At 46.2% G+C, this 8,747-nt stretch overlaps 1 protein-coding gene across 1 annotated transcript in view; it reads right to left on the bottom strand.

The window, feature by feature from the left end:
• The window catches only part of EHD3 (EH domain containing 3), a 29,570-nt gene that overhangs the window by 9,711 nt on the left and 11,112 nt on the right, over positions 1–8,747 (bottom strand). The window contains exon 3 of the mRNA XM_005427010.3: positions 8,081–8,178. Within this exon, the coding sequence (XP_005427067.1) occupies positions 8,081–8,178 (98 nt within the window). The remainder of the gene's footprint in view (positions 1–8,080; positions 8,179–8,747) is intronic.

Below are 8,747 nucleotides of genomic sequence, written 5' to 3'. Positions count from 1 at the left end.
GCTGAATTTTAGTCACTGAGAACTTCCTTCTCATCTTTCTAAAGCTGGTCTTATCTAGAGATGAAAGATTTACCAGAGAGTTTTATGGCAGTGTCCCTATTTGTCAAGTGGGAGACTGGCTCTGATTGTCTGAGGACAACATCCCAAGATGACACTCTGAACACTGACTGCCTAGAGAGGGAACAGCTCTGGGGAGATAAAATGAAATTAATGCTGATTCCAGGGAGCTTATGCCTTAAATTTTTCTAATTGACTAATAGAGCTTTGAGGCTTAGTCTAACAGGTCACAGAGATGTCCTCCCTGAGAGCCCTCCAGAGTCCAGGGAAGAAGACTTGTGTCATTGCAAAACAAGCAGGCAGCCCACACTGGAGGGGGACAATGTGCCAGGAGGGGCAGGTGTTAGCCAAATGTGACAGATGGCTGTGAGCAAGGAGAAGGAAGGTCACACCATGGTCAGAGGAAGAAAATGAGGGGAGGGAGGGAGGGGGAAGTTACACATCCCTTTGAGGACACACAAAGTGGGAGTGGGAAGCTGGGTTGGGTGGCAGTTATGGTGTCCTAGAGAGAGAAGGGTGCTGGGTAAGAGTATCAGAGAGGAAACAGCTGGGACTGGGTGGAAGAACAGTGATTTGAGCAAGTTCCTCTCAAGGAGAAGAGCTGGGGGTGCCAGCAAGGATGATGAAAAGCAAGGGATGGGTACTGGATACACCTCACTGCAGCTCATCCTAAAACACCTCTGTAAAAAGCTGCCATGCTCCTCTCTGGAAGTGGCTGCCTCCCAAGGGAATATAAAGAGATTCCTGTAATGTATCTGTGGGTGTGTTGGGAAGTACACAGAAGGCCTTTGGGATGAAAAGATTTCTTTGAATGTCGCATGCCCTAATTTTTAGACAGGCCCCAGCCTGCCAATCACTTCTGCCTGTGCCTATACTCAAAGAAATAATCTGTCCTGGAGCTGCTGATTCAGAGCACTGGGAGCTACATCCTCCTGCCAGTGCTCCACGTTTCCTCCTCTTCCATACCAAGAACTAATGGAAACATTAAATACATTTTGGAGGCTTTAAGGTTTCCAAAGCAAAAGCAAAACACTCAAAGCACAGCAGGTCTCTGTTCTCAGCTAGCAACAATGCTAACATTAACCAGTACCTGAGTGCCAGACTGAGTGGCTTTTTGCTTTTATGTTGTTTACTGCAAGGGCTTCAGGGTGGGGAAGAGACTGGGATGGGGCTCTGGCTTTATGTCACTGGAAAGTCAATGAAACCTCACTAGGCACATTCAAATCAGGTGGAGCAAAGCTGAGGAGAGCATTGTCCAGAGCTCCTGTTTAGCTCCTGTGTACACACAGCCAGAACTTGTCCCATCCTCAAGTTTTTATCTTTGCCACTTGTGACAGATGGGCCTGAGCGTTACCTGGTACTTGGGCCAATTCTAAAAACTAAATTCTAGAACAGTTTCTAGACAGGTTTTGAGACCTCAGAAGGCACCTGAATACAGGCCAAGTTTTCCAAAGAAGTCAGTGCATAGCAGCATTGATGTGTAGCTGGGATTCCAAGGAACATTTTTTTTACTATAGCATCCAAACACAAACTGAATTCTCCTGTATTCATACTTTAAATTTCAGGAGCAATCATGTTTGAAAAGATGGCCTGAAATGGGCACCAGTGACTGACAGCTCCCAGGGAACCAGGAAACACATTCCTTCTCCATTGTTACTCAGGATGCTGAAAGAATGCATGATGGGCATAAATAATGCAAATTGATGAGATGCTGATGGCATGACCATCTTCCCTCTATGCAATAGATACTTAGAATATTTCTGGAGTGCACAGTGCACAACAAATGGACAAGCTGCACAGCTGTTCTAAAACTCAGACTTGTTTAGTAACACAAATGAAATGCTTGCTGTATGTTAATAGGAATAGAAAAAAGCACAGCCCTTTCCACATGTGCAGCCATTTAATCTTGTTCTTTGGTGCTGCTTTTTTTTTGCTCTTCCAGTTCTGCAACTGCAAAATATATCAGTATTTGCAACCCTAATCATGGAGACAGTCCCTCTCACCCCTAGTACCAAGCAAAGTATTGGTTTGACTTTCTCAAACCCCAAATATAATCTTGACCTTCTGTTTGCATACTGCTTTCAGGTCAGAAGAGTTAGGCTCATGGCTTCACATATTTCTAGAAATAAAAATGAGAACTGTGCAGATTTTCTGCTCATTTTTGTGTTGTTTTTAAGAGGAAGTGCAAAACAGTGTGCCTCTAAGAGCTGAGCACTTCAGTGGAACAGCATGTGTTAAGTGAGACTGTGATAAAATCAGGCAGGTTGGCAGAGCAGCTGTAATGGAGGTGAACTGGAAAGTCAAAACTAAGCAGAGCACTTTCACCCTCCCAGGCAGAGTGAAATACAGAATACAAGCAAACATCACCAGTGGGGAGTATTATAGCAAATATTTGAAATGCCTCCCTTTTGGAGGCTTTCAGGGTGGATGCCTTTAGTTTGTATCATGCTGTTGCTAGCACACGTGACAAAGCTCCTCAGAAAAAATATTTTTTTGTTGCCATTGTACCCTAAACAGCATTGCATGAAGTGGGAGAACATCAATTCCCTTGGTGTTTGCCTTTCCCTTCCAAGCATGGCTATTTGAGACACAGCCAGGCTGAGAGCTCTGCACTGCCCAAGACTGTTGCTATTGGCATTTTTCTTCTTGCTGTCAGACTGCTGAGTGATTAAGTGTCCCTGGTGCTGAAGCTGCTGGCCATTTGGGAATCTTGCTTTCCCAGGAGAAGGGTGAGGCTGGTGGCTAGGGTTTTTTCCCTTGGTTATGGGATGCTTAGGCTGCACTGGAGCCAGCAGGATGAACTGAGTGGAAGGCTGGGAAAATACTGGAATAGTGTACACTGGAAAGCAAGCCAATGAGGAATGACACTGCCAGTCCTCACCTGCTGGCTAGGACCTTGTGGTCACTGCTAACACAGGAAAGGGAGAAGGCAGCATACAGAGAGTGAACATGAAGTAAGAGTTCAGGATATATCCAGGAAATACTACCCCAAAAGAGGGATCAAACACAGCTTGGCCAAGGTGTCACTGAACTTGGCAGACTTGGATCTGCTCAGCTCAGGGCAGATGTGGGCTGAGACAGCTGGGCAGCAGAGCGTGCAAGGCTCAGCCCCCAGGGATGGCACTGCCACTGAAGCACACGAGTTCTTGCTGCCAGGTGGCTCCATTAGCAAGGCAGACTCACAGGGTGATGAATTATGAGGAAGTCCTCACTCCTGTCCTGGCTCTGCATGACCTATCTGTGGTCCTCCCCTCTGTCCTCATTTATTTCAGTCATCCCCTCCTCATTTTCCCTCCCAGCAGGCTGGCCTGAGCTCATTATGTGACACCAGAACACTGCTTTGCAAGTGGATGGCATTTGTATCATTATCAAATTGTCAAAGCAGACAAGACTGTGCTGCTTTGGTCCAAACACCTCCCCCATGGGCATCTCTGCAGCCTCATGCTCCCCTAGAAACAACAAATAACAAAAAGGACACAGAGCAAGGGGCAAGGCAGTGCAATCATTAGTTCTTTGAACATGGACACAGATTCGTGCCTCATACTGTAAAAAAGATCAGAAGAGAAATGGCTGCCTTCCAGGCAAGGATGATACAGAAGCAGTGAAGGACAGGATGCTTTGGGCCAGGACATCCTGGAAACATTTCCCACAAAGCCTGTAAATGACACCTGTGCATCCCAGGGAGTCTGGCTACCACACCTGTGACACTGTGGGTGCCCACCACAAAGCAGTGCATGGGTCAGAAGCTCAGGAGGTCAAATCAGTGCAGGCAGCTCCTGGGCTACACTTTTTATGAGGGTCTGAGAGCAGCAGGAGCTCTCAGTGCTGGTGATGTCACTGCATGTCAAAGGGATGTGCACCCCAGCTCTGACAGCCTGCATCACCCTCAAGTGCTTGATAGGCCTAAACCTGCAGCTCTGCTACTGGGAAACTTCATGGGCTGCTCTGTGGGGGAAGGGGGCTCTTTATGGTCATGCACTCCTGGGAGAGAGCCAGTGCAGAGCTTTGTTTCCTGGGATTATACAGCATTCCTTGCAGCAAAGCCTGGGGGCCATTTGCAAAGCCCTGCTGCTGGCACTAACACCAGCACCCTGTGCTTGTGCACACACTGTCAGATCTGTCACCTTTAACAGCTACAGGGCAGTGAATTTAATTCAGAGTTGATTTTAGACAAGTGAAATGCTTCCAAACCTGGACTTTGCCCCTGAATCACTCCTTTAAACCCTGTTCCCTTGCTCCTGCTCTTTGAAACGTGGATGCAGCAACAGGAATAGCTACTGATTTGGAATTCAGGGGTATAAGGTGGCTCTCATGGATTGCTAAACTCTGACAGCGTGGCATTCTGCTAAGCTGACACTGTATAGATTAACTAATGCTCCTGATGTCTAATGGGGAGAGAGATGGACTTGTGATGTTCCCACTGAGAGGAATTTCCTATTTTTAGAAATGCTGCTGGTTCTCATGGGATGGGCAGGCTGGGAAAGCCTGCCTCATCTTTTACATCTTTACTTTCCCCCACAAATTTATGACAGAATGCTGCTTCACCATCTCCTCTCTTCCCTGCCACTGCATCCCAGGTACCACAGTCTGAGGGTCTCAGAACCTACTACCAGCAGTGGGGGTAAGAAAAGCATTCCTGTTCCAAGCAGTTAGGAAACTTCAAAGTCTCTTGGAAAACCTCTGTAAGACTCCCTCAGGTATTGCTTCATTCCCAAGTGAAATCTGAGCAGGCTGGGAAGGTACAGAAGGAGCAGAAGAATTTTGTTGTGTCAGCATTTTTAGCCCTGTCTTGTTTTCTGCCTCTACCATGTTACTGCTCTACCTGCCTCCAAAACCAGCTTGCTCATGAGGTCAGCTTGGCTTGTAAGCTTGGTGGCAAAGGTGTCAGCCTCACCACTTTTTCCTATTCCTCTTCCATGGGAGCTGGGAGGTGGCTACTCCCTTTCAAACACCTTGAGATAAGCTCAAGCCAATACCTGGCAGCAGCCCTTCCTAAACACAGGCACCTCAGCACTCTTTTGGCTCTTCCTGCTCCCTGGAGACAGAAATTCCTGGAGTTTCCCAGCCTCAACAAAGCCATATTGACCTAAACCAGGTGAAGATCTTGTCCTGTAGCTATTGCAAGGTCATCTGACCTGGCCAACACGACCACTTCCAGTCTGTCCCAGATGTAAATGGTGACAAAGCAAGGTCCCACCTACACTGTACTTTTAACTGTTGTGATTAGATCAGTGACTGACCCCTTGTCTGGCTGGAGATACAGCAGAGCAAATTCCTGGGATGGCAGGATGATCAGGAGATGGCTGATCCATCTGGAGTTGCATCCTGGCTGAAGGGTTGAACGACCACACACTGTAGTCACAGGGCCAATGTGCCAATTTTCTGCCCTAAGCGCACTAAATTGCACTGGGGGCAGAGAAGCTGTCCAGGAAGAACCTGCTCCACATGCTGAGATAGGCCTCCAGTTCTGCAAACATGTACAGCATGCAGAAATGTACAGAACTGGGACTCCCCTTTAGCCTCCTCAGCTGTTTCCAAATGTTTGCAGAGGCATTACTGGCTTGGGTTAAAGTACACCAGTGACTTTTGTAACAGTGCACAGCTGTGTTATAAGCATGTTCTGGCATTGCTGCCATTTATTACAGTAGCTGCAAAGTACAGAATTGTTTAGGTTAGAAAAGATCTTGAAGATCATTGAATCCAACTGTAAACCCAGCACTGGCCTCGGATCTGTCCCATGCATTCAGATCCCTCTACAGGTTCCTGTTGCTATCTTCCAGCACACCAACACTGCAGCCCAGAGTGGTGGCAACTTCACACTGGCTGAGGGTGCTCTCACTCCTCTTGTCCAGATTAAGATATTAAACATCACTGGCCCCAGTCTGAGCTCTGGGCAACACCACCTGTGACTGGCTTCCAGCTGGATTTAACTCTTCTCACCACCCTTGGCCTGCCCACCCAGCCAGTTTTTCACCCAGTGAAGGGTGCACCCATCCAAGCCATGAGCAGCCAGTTCCTCCAGGAGAATGTGAAGGAAACAGGGTCATAGGATTTACTAAAGGTTAGGCAGGCAACATCCTCAGCCTTCCCCCATCCAGGAAATTGGTCACCTTGGCACAGCAGCACATCAGGTTGGTCAAGCAGGACCTGCCTTTGATGAGCTTGTGTTGCCTGGCCTGATCCATGATGATGATCAGTTCCATGGCCAGGGTCACACTGACAGGATCTAGAATGGGACACCAAGACCCACTGGAAAGCTGACAGAGAAATTCTTGCAGAAGGAGCAGCAAGAAGTGCCAGTGTATTCTGCAGGAGGGTATTTTTAGTTCTGTAAACAGCTGAAAAGTAGGAAAATCTTGCAATATGTGTTGGCATTTGAACTAATGAGGAGATTTGGAAAAGGGGCATGAAATGGAATTCCTTTTTGAATCACCTATACCTTCTTCTTAGTTTTTTTTTTAATAACAAAACTACTTCCTCCTAAGCAAGTTTCTTTCACTGTGATAGTTCCACAGGAGAATTGGTTGCTTTCAGTGGCATTTTTTGACTGGAAAATGTCTACACCTCATAATAAATTTTTTTAATACTTTCTGCTGAGGGGAGGAATGCTTGCACAGCATATTTTTCAACTTTCTCATGAAGGCTGGCACACCTTGGAATTTCTGATCCCCGAGCAGTCCAGAGGCCCACACTGAAAAAGGTTAATGTGAGGGGATTTTTGTGAACTGTAGCTGTGCTTTATTGACACTTCTTTGCTAGCTAAGGTTCCTGTGGTGGAAAATGCCAGCAAAACAAACAAGACCTGGCTCTGTGCAAGGTGGCTGCTCAATTAAAAAAGGAAGTTTCCAAGAAAAATTTCAATGCAAAAGTGTCACAGAACTTGGAAAGTCATGAGTCATCTGACATCAGATGGGGCAGAACATGGGAAAATGGGAAATATGGGAAAGGCCTCAGCACTTTGGGGTGGAGCCTGTGCTGCTGAAACTCAACTGTGCACAGTTAATAGGCAGTGTGCATGAGAACTGATCTCAAACCTGAATGCTGAGATTACTGCTCTTGGCTTTCTTCCAGTGAAAAGGTGCATAGCTCCCAGCTTTATCTAAGGAACCTTCCAGAAATGCAAGCTAGGCCACCATCACCTCACAGAGCCAGAAGGCGACCACAGAGGTCCGGTTTAAAGTATAAAGATGTTGCCATGGGTGGGTCTGAGTGACCTCAGAAGTTCACTAAGAGACTCCATGCTATTCATCAGCTCCAGTTACAAGGGTCTGTAGTGACAGGACAAGGGGGAATGGCTTTAAACTGAAAAAGGGTGGGCTTGTATTGGATATTGAGGAGAAATTCTTTACTGTGAGGGTGCTGAGGTGTTGCACTGGCACAGCTTGTCCCAAGAAGTTGTGGATGCCCCATCCCTGGAAGTGTTCAAGGCCAGGTTGGACAAGACTTTGAGCAACCTGGTCTAGTGGAAGATGCACCTATCTATGGCAGGGGTTGGAACTAGAGGATCTTTAATGTCCCTTCAAAGCCAAATTACTCTAGGATTTTATGATTTAGTGTCCACAGGCTTTCCAGATTCCCTACTGCAATGAAGAACTTGAGTGCCAATGGTTCTTTAAACCCAATCCAGTCCTGCACTAGATTTAGGGAGCCTGGCCAGTGCAAGAAACCAGGTAGATTACAATGGGGGCCTTAGCCATGGATCATCAGTAAGCCACTGAAAGTAACTGGTTCTGCAAAGCAGACAGGCATCACTTGACTCTGATAGAAATCTCTCCTGTGGGGTAATACTGGACTGTGACACAGGTACTGCTGAGCTTGTCAGCAGCCTTCCCTGAAAACATCTAAATTCTCTGCAGGAGATTAACCATGTCCCTTTGGTCTCCATTTGCAAAGAAATGCTGCAGCTCTGAGAGGCTCCCACCACTGTTTTTATCAACAGCTTTCTAGTTTGAAGTGAAAATCATATAGAGTTCCTTTGGTTTTCATTACTGTCATTTAGAAGAGAACTGAACTTGGGACTTACCTCTGCTAATTCTCTGCTTTTCTCCAGAAAGGATTCCTGGAGTATCAATGACGCTGATGCTCTCTAATACAGGGTTAGGTAGCTGGGCACAGACAAACCTGCATGGAAAATAAATGTGTTTAAAAAAATTAAAAATACAAAACACAGTCATGATGTGCTGCACGTCACAGGCAGCATGGGATAAGTCAGATTCTGGTCTCTCAAGTCTTCAGCTGGAGCTTGGAGCTACTGTTACTTAAAGAAATGAGAAAGAAACTAGAACTAAACACTTTTCTCTGTTTTGCTGCCTCTGGAGCATGGGTCTCAGTCATGACCTATGACAGGTTGTTTTATATAGGCCCCCAAGTTGTGAATTATGAAAATATTTGGGTTTTGGTTTATGTGCTGTTTAGATTTTAACAAGAAGTGGTATTTGTTTTTCTTTGGTTAAGCATTCCCCTGAAGACTTCTGAACTCAAGTGAACTGAAATAACTTGCTTTAAAAGAAAATCAGCAATTCTGATTACAGAAGTAGGACTTCTGTACTCTTTCAAATCTGTCTTAAAAAGACAAAGTGTGCTACTGCAGCATGGAAGTAGTAAAGCATAGACAGCATGAGATCTCAAGAGGTTGTTCAGTCTAACCTCTTGCCTCAAGGCAGGATCAGTCAGGTTATTTGTCTAAAGTG

Source organism: Geospiza fortis, unplaced genomic scaffold (assembly GCF_000277835.1).
Source record: "Geospiza fortis unplaced genomic scaffold, GeoFor_1.0 scaffold88, whole genome shotgun sequence".
NCBI lineage: Eukaryota > Metazoa > Chordata > Aves > Passeriformes > Thraupidae > Geospiza > Geospiza fortis.
Note: the sequence above shows the minus strand (reverse complement) of the source record. Positions and strands in the feature narration are given on the sequence as shown.